General features: G+C 45.3%; 1 protein-coding gene across 8 annotated transcripts; it reads left to right on the top strand.

Annotated features, from left to right (window-relative positions):
• The first annotated feature begins 420 nt into the window (after window positions 1–420).
• Window positions 421–18,834, top strand: LOC106602327 (general vesicular transport factor p115). Of its 8 annotated transcripts, XM_014194896.2 has the most exons (28): window positions 421–676; window positions 3,779–3,865; window positions 5,163–5,227; window positions 5,431–5,507; window positions 5,870–5,881; window positions 6,138–6,191; window positions 7,187–7,287; window positions 7,523–7,625; window positions 7,923–7,978; window positions 8,258–8,378; window positions 8,621–8,799; window positions 8,984–9,124; window positions 9,265–9,353; window positions 9,444–9,598; window positions 9,824–10,029; window positions 10,520–10,540; window positions 11,038–11,052; window positions 12,634–12,744; window positions 13,088–13,206; window positions 13,760–13,941; window positions 14,157–14,278; window positions 15,132–15,270; window positions 15,494–15,660; window positions 15,935–16,009; window positions 16,112–16,210; window positions 16,445–16,549; window positions 17,342–17,557; window positions 17,876–18,834. In XM_014194896.2, the coding sequence occupies exons 1-28, from the start codon at window positions 605–607 to the stop codon at window positions 17,966–17,968; spliced, it is 2,982 nt and encodes a 993-aa protein (XP_014050371.2). In that variant the 5' UTR covers window positions 421–604; the 3' UTR covers window positions 17,969–18,834. The 8 variants fall into 8 exon arrangements, with proteins under 8 accessions (XP_014050371.2, XP_045572476.1, XP_045572479.1 ...); XM_045716520.1 differs by lacking the exon at window positions 5,870–5,881; XM_045716523.1 differs by lacking the exon at window positions 6,138–6,191.
• Window positions 18,835–18,993: the final 159 nt, after the last annotated feature.

The raw sequence follows: 18,993 nt of genomic DNA, 5'->3' as shown, positions 1-18,993 counted from the left end.
GAGAGAGAAAGGCCATCAGATGCAACATGGGTTGCATACCAAACAGGTCCCACTGTTCAGCTGGTCCCTATTGTGGACAGCATCTAGGTTAAATGGAAATTATATAAGCAGATAATATAAGCAGGCTTCACCAGTTATATAAGTAGATCAGTATGTTTAAAAATGAACATGAGAAGAAAAAAATACAGGTGCATGAATCTTCTATTTTCTTGATTTATGATTTATTTTGCATGGAAAGAAGGGCATGTTTGATACCTTATTTGTTTCTTTACGTATCTATCTTTTAATTAATGTGAATGGTTTTGAAAATAATCGTGTATAGAATACACACATTTTACATACAAGTGGCGGTGTGGTAAAAGCTCGTTCCCCTTTAAAAAATGAGGCACTTGTCCTCTGATCAGCCACGTAGCGCCACGTCTCGGCGCTTGCGCATTGGCTAAATGTCACTCAAGTTCCGGGGTCGGTCCAGGAGGTTGTGTACAGTGTAAAAATCAACATTTAGACGCTTTTACATTATTACACAAGACCCATCACGGCAGAAACCCTTTCAAAGTTTCTTTAAGACTGTTGGAATTGCGAACAAATCCCCAAGAGGACGTCGATGACAATGAATTTCTTCAGGGGAGTGATGGGTGGACAACCCGCGGGGCCACAGCCGACTGGAGCGGAGACGGTGAGAAACGAAACAGGGCTAGCATGTTAGGCTAACAAGTTAGCTAATGTCACACACACAACCTGGTGGACCGAATCTTAGGACAAGTGTGTGTCGTTAATAGTTGCTAGACAGGCAAATGAGTTTACTTTCACCTTTTCCAGGCTGAAAGACCGGTGTAGGCCTTGTAACAGTGCACTATACAACCAGCCTCACGAGCACAGACAGAATGTGTCAATCAATACAGTGATTGACGCAAACATTTCTGCAGAGCTAGCTAGCTAAGCTGGTTAGCCTAATTGGCACAGGATAACAATTGAACGTGTGTAGCCTGCTCATATTCTTGAGTTCTCAGCGTTTTTTGGGAAGAAAAAGCTTGACATGACCTGCTGCCACTAAATGAGCAGATGTCTTCGTATGTGATAGTTTACATGCTTTGCATCCAACTGTTTACTGTCATCTGGAAGAGACTATATGGCTACTTGGATTGCAGTTCACAAACCAAAAAAACAGCCAAATTCCACGTGAATCCATTGGTTGGGAATGGATCTCTGCTGGCATTCCTTTCGTGATGACAGAATGGGAGGGGCTGCGTGACCTTGATATATTTAAGTCCCTTCACCCGTGCCAAACAAGAGAATGTGTGTGACATATCTCGGACTGCTATCAAAAGAAGGCATTTCAATCTGAACGGTGCATATCAATGAATAGATTAAAATCTCTGTCATCAATCAATAAAATGTATTTATAAAGCCATTTTTAGATCAGCAGATTTCACTAAGTGCTTATACAGATACCCAGCCTAAAACCCCAAAGATTGAGCAATGCAGATGTAGAAGCACGGTGGCTAGGAAAAACTCCCTAGAAAGGCAGGAAACTAGGTAGAAACCTTGAGGTACCAGGCTCTGAGGGGTGGATGGTCCTCTTCTCGCTGTGGCGGGTGGCGATTTATAGGAGCACATGGCCATTAAGACCAGATTGTTCTTCAAGATGTTCATAGATGACCAGCAGGGTCAAATAATAATCACAGTGGTTGTAGAGGGTCCAACAGGTCAGCACCTCATGAGTAAATGCCAGTTGGCTTTTCATAGCCGAGCATTGAGGTTGAGACAACAGGTGCAGTAGAGAAGGAGGGAGGGAGACATGCCAACAGTGCATGCGACAGCCTATAGGGAGGAGGTCAAAGACCCGCAGTGTGGTGCCAGGACCATAACCTCTGCCTCAACGTCAGCAAGACAAAGGAGCTGATCGTGGACTACAGGAAATGGAGGGCCAAGCACTCCCCCATTCACATCAACAGGGCTGAGGTGGAGTGGGTCGAGAGCTTCAAGTTTGTCGGTGTCCATATCAGTAAGGATCTATCATGGCCCAAACACACCAACAGTCATGATGGAACAACAATGCCTCTTTGCCCTCAGGAAGCTGCTAAGATTTGGCATGGGCCCTCATGCTCAAAGTTGCACCATTGAGAGCATCTTGACTGGCTGCCTCACCGCTTGGCATCTGACCGCAAGGCGCTACAGAGGGTAGTGCGTACAGCCCAGTACATCACTGGGGCCGAGCTCTCTGCCATCCAGGACCTCTATACCAGGCAGTGTCACAGGAAGGCCCTAAAAATTGTCAGACTCCACTCCAGCCACCTAAGTCATAGACTGTTCTACCGCACGGCAAGCGGTACCGGTGCACCAAGTCTGGAACCAACAGGACCCTGACCAGCTTCAACCCTCAAGCCATAAGACTGCTAAATACTTAACCCAATAGCTACCAGGACTATCTGCATTGACCCTTTTTCCACTAACTTTTTTGACTCCTGCTATCCTGTCACTTTTATTCCAAGTTATATGTACATATCTACCTTAATTACCTTGTGCCCCTGCGCATCAACTCGGTACTCGTACCCCGTGTATAGAGCCAAGTTATCGCTACTCATTTTGTATTTATTATTACATGTTATTGCTTTTATATTATTTTCTTTCTCTCTGCATAGTTGGGAAGGGCCCGTAAGTAAGCACTTCACTGTTAGTCTACACCTGTTGTTTACGAAGCATGGGACAAATAACATTTGATTTGGCTGAACTTATATTGAACACATTGTCCTGAATCTGCAGTGGATGTAAGCCTATGTATCAGTACATGGTTGCAGGGGGTGGTAGGTAGCCTAGTGGTTTTAAGAGCGTTGGGCCAGTAAGCAAAAGGTCGCTGTTTTTTTGCCGGCAAGGTGGAAAAATCTGCCGTTCTGACCTTAAGCAAGGCAGTTAACTCCCAACAACTGCTACTCTGCTGCCGACGACGTGGATGTTGACTATGCCAGCCCACCCGCACTTCTCTGATTCAGAGTAGTTAGGTTAAATGAATGGATTCACTTGTGCAACTGACTAAGTATCCCTTATCAAATTGTATTAGTCACATGCGCCGAATACAACAGGTGTAGACCTTACAGTGAAATGCTTACTTATGAGCCCCTAACCACCAATGCAATTGTTGGATAGGGGCTCATAAAATTAGGGGCTCATAAAATCAGGATTAGAATAAGAGATTAAAGTAACAAGTAATTAAAGAGCAGCAGTAAAATAACAATAGCGAGAGTATATACAGGGGGGTACCGATAGAGTCAATTTGCGGGGGCACTGCTTAGTTGAGGTAGTATGTACATGTAGGTAGAGTTATTAAAGTGACTATGCATAGATGACAACAGAGAGTAGCAGCAGTGTAGGGGGGGGGCAATGCAAATATTCTGGGTAGCCATTTGACTAGATGTTCAGGAGTCTTATGACTTGGGGGTAAAAGCTGTTTAGAAGCCTCTTGGACCTAGACTTGGCGCTCCGGTACTGCTTGCCGTGTGGTAGCAGAGAGAACAGTCTGACTAGGGTGGCTGGAGTCTTTGACAATTTTAGGGCCTTCCTCTGACACCGCCTGGTATAGAGGTCCTGGATGGCAGGAAGCTTGGTCCTAGTGATGTACTGGGCCGTTCGCACTACCCTCTGTAGTGCCTTGTGGTCGGAGGGCGAGCAGTTGCCATGCCATGCGGTGATGCAACCAGTCAGGATGCTCTCCATGGTGCAGCTGTAGATCCTTTCCCTTAACATGTTGTGTTAACCATGAATTATTTTGATCGAACCACAGATCCATAAGCTGTGTGACCGCGTGGCCTCCTCCACACTCCTGGAGGACCGCAGGGACGCTGTCCGAGCCCTTAAATCGCTCTCAAAGGTAGGAGACAATTCCATTAGGCTAATCTCTATAGTTACACCATTGTTACGCTGATGCACCATTGTTGTCATGATTGTACCATTGATACACTGACAATTGTTACTCATTATTGATAAATGCATGTTAAAGCATTGAGGCTGCAGAGACCGATTATGATGAGCCTAGGCCTTATCTAAATATTAGCTTTTCTCCTGTGCATTGTTTTAAGTGAACATCGCTAGAGTTATCTTTTGATGTTCGTTATCTTGTGAGCAGGGACACATCCCCTTATCACCCCTCACTCTGCGTACACATCCTCATGCGTACACATCCTCAGGCTCTATCTAAACAGTCTGGGATGGGCCCTGTCTCAATCCTCTTAAATCACCTCATTATTTCGCCACCTTTCCTCTATACACCGATCAGGAAAGACCGACTGGGGAAAGGTAATGTAGGAATTCATGGGTTGCACCTCTGTCATTTGGTCGCATCGTTGCCATTGTTATCGACATTCTACAGATGCCGCAGCATATTGATGTCTGACCGATGGTTGTCTTTCTGAACGGGGCTAATGACTTTTTCGTCAAATTTAAAATGAACGTTCCAAACAGTATTGTGACACAATGTGCAACCCATGAATAAGGAGGGTGCCTATTGGTTGGCTCCGTGCGTTCACTGCTCCAGTTCTCTTAAAAAAAGGAAAAAAAGAAGCATATTTGAGGAAAAGACAATTATTGACATGCAGCCTTGCTGAAAACCTGACTCCTTCCCTCAGTCCCTACTCTACTGTATTAAAGGTCTAGAGACCTCTAGGCCATAACTGACTGACTGGCCACTAGCTGCCTCGTCAACCACGAGTAATGAGTTTATCAGGCATGAATAAGGGGTTTAGGGGCATGGGGTCACACACACAGACACAGACCAGGGAAAAACAAAGCTAGCCAGAGAAACAGACCGGCTAGAGCTGGGAGTTGTTGAATTGCATTAGCTCTGTTTGGCCCCAGTAGCCAAACAGGGGTAACTAATCACACAGGTTTGTCTTATCACATCAGAGATGGCACAAAGCAAACCACTGTTCTGTTATTTAACTCTGCTTTCAGAATGTATTATACTTAATGCCTAAGGTCATGTGTGGAGCTAAAACGTGTATTGTTCATGCAGACACGGGCGGTATATCAACAGTTAGGGGGAGCACTGGAGCAAAACAGGCATAGCTTCGAGTTAAAACAAAAGTCATATCCACTCTGATCCAAGGGCTGCTTAGGGGGAAACAATCACTTTCTGTTCTCCTGACTTGACTGTTGGTTTTGATTTGTAGAAATATCGCTTGGAAGTTGGCACTCAGGCTATGGAACACCTAGTTCACATACTGCAAACTGACAGGTATGTTTTGTGTGTGTTATGATTAAGAGCTTTATACTTATCCCTTGCCCTATGCTCCTCGTTAGCACATTGTAAAAGTGTGGTGGGGTGATTTAAGGCGAGCGTTTTTCTATGGCGCTCGGTCGTTGCTAAGAGTACTTAATATTTAGGGGATGAAAGCAGTGCTTGTTGTGTTGACATCCTACCCTTCCCATTTTCTGCAGGTCGGACTCTGAAATCCTTGGCTACGCTTTGGACACACTCTATAATATCATCTGCAACGACGAAGAGGAGGAACAAGGTGTTTAGGTGTTAAAAACCTAGTCCTCTTCTACAGAGGGTTGTGAACAGGCCCCAGAACTGTCAATAATTTAGTATTTTGTCATAGAGCGGAGCCTCTGTTTTTGAACATGCAGTTAAAAACACTCTTCCTTTTTGGGAAAAATGCTTTTGAATGACAACAAGCAAGCCCTGGCCTAGTAACCATAGCATGTGTAATTGAGTTCAATTACTGCCAATTAATTGGACTTCAAATCAAAATCGACCCTGTCGTCCTCTTCCACACTCGCCCCATTTCTCTCTCTCTCTCTCTCTCTCGATGTTAATTGCTATGTATGTAAAGATTGTCATCTCTCTCTTCTCTTCCATGTTATAACTCTACAGACGAATCTGAAGGTAAAACTCTTGTTTGTGCATGACGTCCCCCCCCCAACCACTAGCGACGCTTCTTGTAAATGATATGCATCGTTCTTCTCCGCGGGTTGTTTTGATTTCTAGCTCTCCTGTGGTGCACAGTAGGTTGTTAGTCTGAAATGCAGTGCTTTGGCAGAGCCCATTAACAAACACTAGGGCTGTATTTATGTATTGTGTACGAGTCGAATCGTCTGACTTGGATGGGGCTTCAATCTCTTGCACTCCCCCCTTCTTACAGACATGGCGGCCGCACCCCCTGTCTCAGGGAAGCATAAGAACGTGCCTGTGTCTGGTCAGTACTAGTACTGTAGACTAACTAGCCCACAGAAACCTCACGGTGTGGTGACTCTTACTAGTCAACTGAACTAACCTCACTAAAATGTGTTGGAATGGGAAGTATGGTTTAATACAGTAATGACTGGGTGGTAGTAACATGTCACTAATAGCACTCCTACCTCAGCCTCTCTCCTGTCCTGCAGCGTTTCTCTTCCCATTGCTCTTCTTGTTTTCCTCACAATTAGCATATCTAGTCAAACGCACATCACTCTGCACAGGATGTTGGGACGAAGAGGTTTTGATTCCAAAAGAAGAATGTTAGATTCCAAAAGCATCCTCTTCCTCACAGTTGTACATTTTAAACCATGTTCACTGTGGTGAGGTTATTCTAGTATTACAGAACGTCTCATTATCTGGTTGTTCTTGATGTGAAATGTTATATTTAGCCTAGAACCCTAGATGATTGAGTGTGTTGTCTATAATACGATGCTCCAGTACTTTTGTGTGCTTTTAGACTGGATGGGAACCAATTCACCGTGCCCTACCACCTCCCCTCTCGCTAACTCCTCTCCCCCTACCCCCCTCTGGTGCTAGCCTACCTCAACCCACAACCATCAACACCCCTATCCCAATTACCCCCTCCATCTCTCCCCCTGTCTGTCTTTCTCTGAAGCCTGTTCATGAGTAGGATAAGGACCTGGAGTTTTTCCTGCCAGGTCACATGGTCAGGAGGACAAACTCCTGGTCCTATTCATGAGGGTCAGTCTGAACTAGGTACTGCACAGATTCACGAATCATTCCTTAATAAAGATCTATTCATACTCAGGCTCAAGTAATTTCTAGATCAAAACATCGGTATAGTGCCTAGGTGAGATTGATCTCTGTGAACTAGCATTATTCTATGGCTCCCTCCAGCCTTGCCTATGTATATTAGCCATGTCTCGGGGCTACTTCCCGCCTAACATGGCACACCCAGAGGTCTTTAAACCTTGTGGCCTTTGACCTTTTCAGATGAGAACGCCCAGAAGCAGGAAGAAGACCTGGGAGTCCTGTTCACTGACAAGTTCCTCGGCGACTCTGAGAACGTGACACTTCTACTGACTCTGTTAGAGGTAAACAGACCAGAGACCCAAACATCTACTTTGTCTTTTATGAAAGCTAGTAGTCTCTAACCCATGGTCTCAGTGTTAACTAGACCTGGAGACCCATTGTGCGTGGTGGTTTTCAGACCAGCTGGTTTCATATTTAAGAATATAAGCCTAAAATCTGCACTGCTTATATACAGGATTACAAGGGTGTAGTTGATTTCCCACCATGCCTGTGTCACTGACTCCCTGCCTGTTTCAGGAGTTTGACTTCCACGTGCGGTGGCCCGGAGTGAAGCTGCTCACCGCTCTGTTGAAGAACCAGTGTAACCAGGTCCAGGGCGTCATCCTGGTCAGCCCTATGGGTGAGTCCTCTAACAAATGACCTGGAATCAGCTGCTGCTGAATTGTCTGGCATCAGCCCACACCAACAACTGACCCAAAATCAGCTGTTGTGATTTGATTTATCCTCTCAACATTTTTTTTCTCTCTCTCTCACTGGTGAAGTAGTATGACAAGACGTGTTAGTCTTGTCTATTTTTTTTCCCTAGATCATATGACTAATTAGCGTACTTGACCATTAGTGGAGTTATTTTCTGACTGATTTGCCTGGCTGCTCTCTGAGTTGTATGTTGTTAATGGTCCGTCTCTCTCCCCTGCAGGTGTTTCTAGACTGATGGACCTATTAGCTGACTCCAGAGAAGTCATCCGTAATGATGTGAGTACTACTCCTACTGACTGCTGCTTCAGATGGTCTTCAGTAGTAAGACCGTAAAGCCACAGGAACAAGCTAGTCTGCTAGTTTATCTTTCTGCTGATACAAGACATTGGGCCGGTTTCCCAGACACAGATGAAGTCTTCGACTAAAAAAAGCACGTCTTGTTTCTGGGAAACCGTGCCAAAATCATACTAGCTGGTCTTATACCTGGGCTTGTTCTCACTGTTTCTCTGGATATATGATCACTACATCAGAGCTACTTTGATCGTATTCCCTCAGGGTCTGCTGTTGCTGCAGCAGCTGACCAAAGGCAACGCGGCCATCCAGAAGATCGTGGCGTTTGAGAACGCTTTCGAGCGTCTCCTAGATATCATAACAGAGGAGGGCAGCAGTGATGGAGGTAAAGTCGAGTGGTGGAGTAGTGCCATATATACACTCAAGCTAATTGGCAATCAGTGAATCCATTTCTTAATGAATTACATTTTATTTGATTTAAAATGACATTTCAGTTCACTCACACTGACCAACATCCACCCTCTATACAATCCATTTCTATATAAATGCAATTTCATGTGATAGAAAAATCTATAATCTTCACACATTTCTTGACAAAAATCCACCCTCCACCTTCTCTCTGTCCAGGTATCGTAGTGGAGGACTGTCTCCTGCTGCTCGTCAACCTGCTGAGGAACAACAGCTCCAACCAGAACTTCTTCAAGGAGGGCTCCTACATCCAGAGGATGAAGCCCTGGTTCGAGGTGGGAGACGACAACTCTGGCTGGTCCGCCCAGAAGGTCACCAACCTCCACCTCATGCTGCAGGTAGGACGCAGCACACCACAGTCCTGATGGTACGTTTAATTCAGGGAGAAGGGGAGTTTAGAGCCCTGAGCAGTTGACAGAGCAGTTCACTGTGCCACGCATGGCCAGGATTGGGGGCGGTTGGGGTGTAGAGTATGTTGACCGTAGCACTGTGTCTCATCTCTCCATCTCTTCTCTGGTCCAGTTGGTGCGAGTCATGGTCTCCCCGGTCAACTCTCCTGGAGCCACCAGTAGTTGTCAGAAGTCAATGTACCAGTGTGGCCTGCTGCAGCAGCTCTGCACCATCCTCATGGCCACTGGCGTGCCTGCTGACATACTCACTGAGGTAACGTAGGGGAGGACTGTTGGAGTGGACCAAAAAGGCTTTTCATTCTACTCATTGTGTTAGATCAGTGATTACTGTTGTTCATACTGATGCGTGCTTTGTGTTTGTACCACTATGTCACTCTTTCTTTCTCCTCTCAGACCATCAACACTGTATCGGAGGTGATCCGCGGCTCACAGATCAACCAGGACTACTTTGCATCTGTCAACGCTCCCTCCAACCCCCCAAGGTGAGTTCCCCCAGACAGAGGACTGTAATCAGTTATAGCACAGCCACAGAGTGAAGGTCATCTCTAAAAACCCTTATCCCCTGATTCCAGACCTGCCATAGTGGTGCTGCTGATGTCCATGGTCAACGAGAGGCAGCCGTTCGTGCTGCGCTGTGCCGTTCTCTACTGCTTCCAGTGTTTTCTCTACAAGAACCAGAAGGGCCAGGGAGAGATCGTAGCCACCCTACTGCCCTCCACCATTGACGGTCAGTTCAGTTGCACTGAACCTCTATACTGAATGTGTTATTACAAAGCTATGACCACACTGTACAGCTGTAGATGGCATATAATGAAATGTTACTTATGACTAATATACTGTAGGTTATTTGCTTATTATTTTCTAGTGGAAAAATGTAGTGGAACGGAGGCATAAATAATCTACATATATCTATTGCTTTATTCCCCCTCCCTCCGACTCTCTCTCTCCCCAGCCAACTCTATCTCGGCGGGCCAGCTGCTGTGCGGGGGCCTGTTCTCGGCTGACTCCCTGTCTAACTGGTGTGCTGCAGTGGCTCTGGCCCACGCCCTGCAGGACAACCTGACCCAGAAAGAGCAGCTTCTCCGGGTGCAGCTGGCCACCAGCCTGGGCAAGCCCCCCGTCTCCCTGCTGCAGCAGTGCACCAACATCCTCTCACAGGTACACCACATAGACAGGCTAACATGCTACGTGGGGGGAGCGGTCAGACTGGACCAAAGGGTTAGCACCATAGCGGGAGAGTTGTAGGTGTAGCTGATCAATAAATATTAGTTTGAAAGTCTTATTAGTGAAACATAAGCAACAGAGGGTGATTTGAAAGGTGTCTCTGTCTGGTTGAACGGTGTCTCTGTCTGGTTGAACGGTGTCTCTGTCTGGTTGAACGGTGTCTCTGTCTGGTTGAACGGTGTCTCTGCCTGGTTGAAAGTATTGCCTTAGATTCAAATAGTTGATCATTTGTCACTCCAGGTTTTCAGGTCACCTTTGTCATGGTATGGCTCCTAAATGGCACCCTATTCCCTTTACAGTGCACTACCTTTGAATAGGCTGTCATTTGGGACCCGACCATAGTAGTGGTTCTCAGACAGTCAACCTGTTGCTGGTGTGTGAAGTTGCCAAGTGTCGCGTAAGGAAGGTTGTTGTGGTTTTGCAGGGGGATAAGATCGACCGGAGGGTGAGTATCTGGGGTGTGGGCAGCACCTGTCTGTCATGGTTTGGCTTTGGCATCAGCAGGATCCTTCTATATGTTCCTTACGTTGGGGGTTACGTTTTGGCTTTCCTGTTTTGTTTTTGTGCCTCCAGCCCTCTCTGTTTGCCTAGCTCACCCGTGTTTGTCGAGTTCTATACTGGTGCTTTGACCCTTGACCCCCTTGCTGTGTCCGTTCTATGGGGACTTGACTGTCCTGGACGGATGCAGCAACCACTGCGGAACTCTGTCTGTTCCTCTATTGATCTGTTGTGAGAGGGGTTACTGACATTATTATTTTCACCACTGGTGTTTCTCCTCCTGTACTCTAGGTGGCAGCACTATCCGTTATAAAACTTAGCGTTTTCACCCGGGGCCAAAGATTCTCCAATTAACTATTGTGATCATTTGTGTTCCCCCTTTTTTCTCCTCCTGCCCCCCTTTCTCAAACATTTGGTGTTTTTTGCATTACGTCACCATTGGAGGCGAAATCTGAAAAGGTGATTTACTTATGGTTTGATAGTATGCCATGTCATCCTTACTATTTATAGTCACTTACTGACCTCCATTTGGAATGAACCCTCTTTCCTTTCTCACACCCTTCATCGCCCTCACAACAGGAGAGGTCTGCATTGCCTCCCAAATGGCACGCTTTTCCTTTTATAGTACACAGCCCAGGGCTCTGGTCAAAAGTAGTGCGCTATATAGGGAATATGGTGCCTTTTGGCACACAAACATGCCTGAACTATGCAGTTTACGTGAGGTAACTTAATAGTGCCCATCACTCGCTGCATATCATTACGCCAACAACCTTTTTTCTTATTCCCATGACCATGCATGGATACTGTAAAGCCACTTTATTATCATTATTATTATCTGTTTCTCTTTTGTAGTCGCCACTCCTAAAGACTCACTACACAGAGGCTTTAGCTTTGCATGTGTTGTCAGCTACATTTAGCAGCTGTGCGTTAGCTTGATATCTTAGTTATTTTTGTATGTGAATGTCTAAGTAGTCATATTTGGGCTCTTGTGGATTGTGTAGAGGTGGACGAATGTGCCAATATGCTATTATAGTCCTTCCATGCAGTAACATTTATCAGTCCTGTTGTATCACCTGCTTAGCTAAGCTGCAGAGGAGTTTCATCATCCTTTTGTGGTGCAGGTAGTGATGGTAACTAAGGCCGTTGCTACAGTAACAGCATATTGTTGAACACTTAAGAGTCCTGAAAGAGTTGTTTTTAACAGGATCTGAACTAACTCGGGTCATCCTATGAAATTCACTGCATGGTTAACCTAACCTAACCTTGGTTTATTAATAATGTTCATTTTTAGATTTTGTTCCTTTGTTGTATTTGAATAACTTTATTAATTACTAACGGTCTGCATTGAAGTCACTAACTCTTGAAACATTTATAACATGGTATTTCCTGCGTAACTGCTAGATACAATGTTGTTTTTCCCAACAGAACTCAAAAGGGAAAAATACAATTCAAAAGTTGACCATGTGCCAACAAAATTGCATTTTTATTGTAGCTACCAGCACACACTATTCCTAATTTCAGTCTCCATGACATCAAGTTATATTATAAAGTTCCTATTCAACCTTAAATGTCCCAGTTGGGAATAGTTTAGAAATATCAATTCATTTTGTTGGCCCTTAAAATGCTGTTTATTTGGTTGGTTTAAATCAAACGTGTCGTCTGGAGATATTCAGGAGACTGATTAATTGGACAAAAGGAGACGCAATGACAAGTTGTCTTAAACAGGAAAAATAAGACATCCCTCATTTATAATGTGGGGGGACAGACGTTTGAATTGAACCCAGCTAAATGAATTTACTCTCCATGTTGAGGAAGAGTTCTGTTCTGACACAGAGACCAGGATGTGGTCCAGCACGAGACTAAACCTTACATGAGTCTTGTTTTGCTGAAGTCCTGGATCCCAGGCCATCATCAGGCTCTGTACACAATGTTCATGTTCAATACCTTTTACTCGCCCCTATGCTGATGTTACGGCGCTATATTTGTGAGTGTGTTTCTTAAGACTTTGTGCGTGTGTGTGTGTGTGCGTCTCATCCACAGGGCAGTAAAGTGCAGACGCGGGTCGGTCTCCTCATGCTGCTCTGTACCTGGATCAGTAACTGTCCCATCGCCGTCACACACTTCCTGCACAACCAGGAGAACGTCCCCTTCGTATCCTCCTTCAACAAACCAACTAGCTCCACATCCCTGTTCTATTGCACTTCCTTTTACTCAGATGGCTGGAATATCAACTATTAGCCTGTTAGTGCAGTCTGTCGTATAACCAACTCCTCTCTGTGTTCGTTCACCACATACAGGATAGTGTTGGATATTGCATGGAAGTTCGTGAGGCCCTATGTCTTGTGTTGCTAAGAGAATAAGAGAGATCAGCGCTACACAGTGGATGCCAATGTATGCACCAGTGCATTGTTTCATTGAAAATTGTCTTGAGAAAGGCCTTGTTGCCATTAAATCCCCTATGTTGCTGTGACCCTTGACCCCTGGTGCCCTGTAGCTGACAGGTCAGATCTCCGAGAACCTGGGGGAGGATGAGAGGCTGGTGCAGGGCCTGTGTGCCCTCCTACTGGGTATCTGCATCTACTACAACGACAACTCTCTGGAGAACTACACCAAGTAGGACATCTAACTACGACCCTCATAATAACTACGCCAAGTAGGACATCTAACTGCGACCCTTGTACTACTTGGTGTAGTTATATCTAACTACGACCCTCATAACTACACCAAGTAGAACGTTCTAACCCTCATACTAATGCATCCTCTTTCACTCTCATAACCGCAGTTAGAACTACATCGAGTATGACATCTGCTACCCAAATATTAACGCGTACCCTCTCATACTAGGCCCGGGTTCAAATAGTATTTTCAAATGCTTGTTTGATTGAACTTGGAACCAATATTATAATAGCTCCAAAAGTCCAAACCCTATTTGAGCCTGGTTGTCTCATACACACAGCCTTTCTACACCTCTTCACTCTACACCAGCAGTTACAGCACACACCGATGCCGCTACAATGAGAACAAGAACTATGAGCTGCCAGATTCAGAGGGGTTGGTATAAATGCGGAAGACGCATGTCTGTTGAATGCGTTCAGCTGTGCAACTGACTAGGTATCCCCCTTTTCCTTCCCTTCATGCTAACCCTGCCTGTCTTGTCTTCCCCCAGAGAGAAGCTGAAGCAGCTGATCGAGAAGCGCATTGGGAAGGAGAACTTTGTGGAGAAGCTGGGCTTCGTCACTAAACACGAGCTGTACTCCCGCGCTGCGCAGAAGCCCCAGCCCGTCTTCCCCTCCCCTGAACAGATGCTGTTCGACCACGAGTTCACCAAGCTGGTCAAAGAACTGGAAGGTTGGCAAAAGTAACCTCCATTTAACCATAACCTAACCGAAATACAACCTCAAGCATTTCGATGCACCTGCGATAACATCTTCAAGTCAGTGTACACAACCAATACACTTTGATTTGACCCTAAGCCAAGTACAACCAGAACCACAAATCAAAACTCTTCTTTGCTCTTCTCTTGGGTGGTTTTACCACTGTTAATTGTGTGTGTCCGTCCACAGGCGTGATAACGAAAGCGGTCCACAAGACGAGCGAGGAGGAGAAGAAGGAGGAGGAGGTGAAGAAGACTCTGGAGCAACACGACAGCATCGTCATCCAGTACAAAGATCTCATCAGAGATCAGGTAACTGGCCTCACACTGTTAGGCGTAAGGCTGAAACGGATGCCCTGTTTCTGTTCTAAAATCTTCATTAGCACTTTCCACTTTAACGTTTTGTATTCCTTTGAGCATGGATTAAATGAATCATTCTAGAGCCCCTCCTTGGGTTATTCCTTGTCATGGTTATGAGTGCGAGTACTTTTTGAACCCTACAGATATTTTCTGTCCCACACACCGGCCGCCTTTCATTCTAGCCTGTCCGCAAACCCTCAGAAACCAACTCTCCATGCTTTCAAGCATCACAAGTTTATATACACCCTCTACACTCAGTTTAAAGGCAGCTTGCATTCAAAATGCATTTTTTTCCTTGTGTTTTATATCATGTTTTACAACAGCTGGTGAAACTAACACTGTAAAAGTGTGAAAACAACATTTGATCAGTGTTATTTCCTGGTAGTTTCCGGTTGAAAATGCAGTCTGCACAGGACCTTCTAATCAGCAGCTTTGCATGGGCGGTAGTTTTGGCTTGCCTGGTGACATCACCAGGCGCTAACTTATATTGTTTAATAGACCAATAACAAAGAGTTCCAAACCTCTCTGCCAATAACAGCTAGTTTTCAGTTTTCCAAACCACACTCAGACTACTCCCAGACAGTCCTCGCCAAATTCTTGCTTGAGAAATCTTTTTTTTGCTAAAAAAAGCTATTTTTGTCCATTTTAATGGAAAACTATTACAAGGTACACTCTCCGGGCCACAACCACACAACCCATTTCATACAATATTCAACGGACCTATCCCGTTACCCTGAAAGGTCTAGTTGTGTGTTTTGGCCAATGTCTCTTGTCATTAAAGAAGTGTCTGTCATCTCTCAACCAGGACACCCAGATCCAGGAGCTGAGGGAGCAGGTTTCCACCCTGTCTCTGAACAGTGAACAGATGCACAACCAGATCATACAGCAGCAGTCCCAGATCCAGCAACACAAAGACCAGTACAACATCCTCAAGCTGAAACTAGGTACTGTATGATAACTTAGTATTACACAGCAAAGAATGGCGCCTCAATCCATTGGAAAACAAGAGAGCAACATCGGGGGGGGTTAGGCACATGGAATTGTTCATAGTGGCACATGGAATTGACACAGTCTATAATGGTCGTGGAAATTGAAACGTATTACTGATGCAGACTTGTTGATTTTATAAATAGGATTGTAGATGTGATAATGACTGACTGTGTCCAGGTAAAGACAGCCAGGGTCTGTCCTCCAGCCAGGGAGAGGGAGCTCACGTTAACGGGCTCCACTCAGAGGAGCTGAGCCAGCTCAGAGAGGAGGTGGAGGAGCTCCGCAGACAACACGCACTACAACACACACAGCTCAGTGACAAGGACTCACTCATCAACACACTGGTGCGTGTTTGGGGGGGGTTAATCAGATATCAGAAAAATGTCTTTGGGTTATCCCTCCCTGTGTGGATAAGAGTTCTGTATAAATGTCATGTATCATGGATGTTACTGGAATTGGACAAGATGGACCTGAAGAATGATTCATTATATTGTGTGTGTTAGTAGATCTGAATGGTAGTTGATGATATCTGAGTGCTGCTTTATCATTTCAGATAGGACGTCTCAGCCGTTGACCACTTCCTGTTCTAATAGTTGTAATGGTTGTGATGTCTTGTAGAGGTGCGGAGCGGCAGCGGCAGCACAGACAGCAGAAGGTGGAGCGGGAGGGTCCGACAACACAGAGCTTCTCGGGGTAAGACCCAACCACAGACAGGACATGTGTAGAACAGACATGAGTATAGTTACATAGAGAGATTATACTGATGATGGAGTTACTGCTGGTTGTTCCCACCAGGAGGTGGAGTCGTTGAGGAGTCGTGTCCAGGCTCAGTGTGCAGAGATCAGCCAGCTGCAGACAGAGAGACAGGAGCTCATCAGGAGAGCTGAGGCCGTGGTGAGAACGCAGACCCAGCAATCACCGTGTCTTGAGATGTCTTAAGATGTCTTAAGGCTGTTTATATACAAACATGACCTTTCACACTTTACTCCAACTGTTGTATACCCCCCCCCAGAAAGTTATTTGGTCCATATTTCCCATTTTGGTATGCATTAATGTATATGTTATGACCACTGCACTTAGTACAGAGAGGTAACTAGTGTCTCTCTCTCTCTCTTCCCCCTCCCTCAGTCCTCAGCCCCGGCCTCCAGCAGTGAGAGCTCAACAGACACAGTTAAAGTATCTGAACTGGAGAGCAGGCTGGCTGCTCAGACCACTGAGACAGAGAGACTTAAGGTACTGGACTATCACCACCTCACATCCCTGTAGGTAGCTGCTGTCTGTTCAGAAGTGAGCAGCGTTCAGATACAAATGTATTGAACAGGGGTACTCGACTCTTACCCTATAAGATCCTGAACCTGCTGGTTTTCTGTTCTACCTGATAATTAATTGCACCCACCTGGTGTCCCAGGTCTAAATCAGTCCCTGATTAGAGGGGAACAATGAAAAAATGCAGTGGAGCTGTTTTCAAGGTCCAGAGTTGAGTTTGAGGAGTATAGAACAACCTGATGGTCTGTTTTGTAGACTAGAGGGTCATGTCAGCTCTATACTTACATTGCATTTCTATCTGCAACATTCTGGAAGTTTCACCTCGCTGAATAAACTTCTCGTGTTAGCCTGACTCCAGGGCTGCCTTACACCCAATTCTGATCTTTTTTCCACTAATTGGTCTTTTGACCAATCACATCAGAACTTTTTCAGAGCTGATCTGATTGGTCAAAAGGCCAATTAGTGAGACAAAGATCAGAATTGGGCTGCCTGTGATATCAGCCCATTAGTAACTGACTCGTGACTGTTACCAGCTAAATGTGGGCTGAGACGTTGTGAAACTTCTCAATTATTCAACATCTTAAGTATGACCTTCATGTATGTGGCATCCCCTTCCTCTCTCTAACGCTAGTGAAGAAAAAAGAAGAATCTGATGCAGTTGAATTATTCATGTTTTTGGTCAGGCAGCCATGTTGAAGCCATGCCCTTCTTGTTAGCTGTCCTACCGCTCTCTCACCTCGCTCTCTTCTCCCCCACCAGGAGGAGTGTCGGGGCCTGAGGGAGGGCCATGCGGGGCTGGAGCAGCAGTTGGCGTCGGCCCAGAGCACGGTGGCCATCGAGCAGACGGAGAAGACCAAGCTGCAGCAGGAGGTGCAGGAGTCCAAGAAGGAGCAGGACGACCTCCTCATGCTGCTGGCCGACCAGGACCAGAAGATCCTCAACCTCAAGCAACGTCTCAGAGACCTGGGAGAGACGGTAGGAGAAACCATCTGTTCCTACTGTAGATCTAGACCGTGTTCTCAAACTACAGAGGAAGATCCTCAGAGTTTCAAAGGTTTATGTTATTATTATGGTTTTAGTGGAGGTAGATGGTAAGTTGGATGTTGTGAGGTTTTAGATTAAGCTAATATTTAATATTTCATTGTTACATGTAGGGCTGGTTTCCTGGAGAGCTGTGATGTCATTCTGCCTGTGTAGTAGTTGAATGAGGACATAACTTGTCGTCCTAACCAGCTAGCCCTACTGTCCCTGTACTCCCTGTGCCCTAGTTAAAATGTGACCCTCTCCTCACAGATTGATGAAGACGAAGATGAGCTAGACACCAGGGACCAATTCGGTGAAGATGATGACGACGATGACGAGGAGGATGAAGAGAACAATGACTAGAGAGTTCTAGAGGGATGGAAATGTGGCAGACTAAAGGCAACAAAGACATTGCTGCATTAGCCATGTTGTTCTAATACACTATGAAAAATGGAAGAATGGGACTAGATGGATTGCTCTCTCTATCGCTCCAACCCACCATGCTACCTTCTTCTTTACTCCACCCCTCCCTTCATCCCTCGATCGCGTCATCCATTTTAAGGTCTAGATCATTTTATTACAAGATGGTGACAAAGATCCCCCCCCCCCCCTCCCAAAGAAATGACGTTCTTAGTGTGTTCATCTCTGCCATCTTCTACCACATAAACAGCCCAGAGAGACACTTCTTCATGCATTTCAAGCCTTTTTGTTTCCGCTACGGTAGCGCCATGTTAGGCCTATGCAGTTATCGATTCAATAACCAGGCTTAGTTTCAACTTTACCACACAATGTTGCCACTGAAGAACGAGCGCAATTAGAGAAAATAATGGACGGCAAAGACGGACGGATGTACGGACACCAAGCAGTCGGACGAACGGATGCCTCTTTCGTTACCATGGTAACTGCACTGTAGACCACCAGTTGAAGACCAGATTGCCCCCCCCCCCAATTTATCTGTGTATACACTCTCCCTCTTGGCACCAGTTCAGTTCAATACATTCAGTCAGTGTTCTATCATAACTGTTTCCAATATGAGTTTGACCCCTCAGCTACAGTACTGCTCTGCAATATGCTGCAACGTTCGCTGATGATAGAAAAAGATGTAAAAGAGATATTTTTGCAACTTTTATGTCAAGTCCTGACCTGACATCCAGCTTCTCTGTGTGATTGTTGTAACTTATCAATTTATGAGCCACATTGAAATAAATAAAATGATCTATGAATCTGTACAGCTTGTAGGAATACTTGTGAATACTTACTATACACTTTGACTAAATCTGTTTCATAGATGAAAACGCAAGAGGAATTTTCCATTTCACTTCAACAGTCTTATGTAATTTCAATAGTGGGGTTAACTTAAGAGGTAGCTGAACTTTTTAAACCAACAT

Source organism: Salmo salar, chromosome ssa04 (genome assembly GCF_905237065.1).
Source record: "Salmo salar chromosome ssa04, Ssal_v3.1, whole genome shotgun sequence".
NCBI classification, from domain to species: domain Eukaryota; kingdom Metazoa; phylum Chordata; class Actinopteri; order Salmoniformes; family Salmonidae; genus Salmo; species Salmo salar.
The sequence above is the reverse complement of the archived record's forward strand: the minus strand, read 5'-3'. Positions and strand labels throughout refer to the sequence as shown.

What these genes read in the sequence shown, in the direction of transcription:
- LOC106602327 (XM_014194896.2), top strand. Translation starts at nt 605, where the DNA reads ATGACAATGAATTTCTTCAGGGGAGTGATGGGTGGACAACCCGCGGGG. An exon ending in CATCCTGGTCAGCCCTATGG is followed by an intron (nt 7,626 to 7,922) that starts GTGAGTCCTCTA and finishes TCTCCCCTGCAG; the next exon opens with GTGTTTCTAGACTGATGGAC. An exon ending in ACCTCCACCTCATGCTGCAG is followed by an intron (nt 8,800 to 8,983) that starts GTAGGACGCAGC and finishes TCTCTGGTCCAG; the next exon opens with TTGGTGCGAGTCATGGTCTC.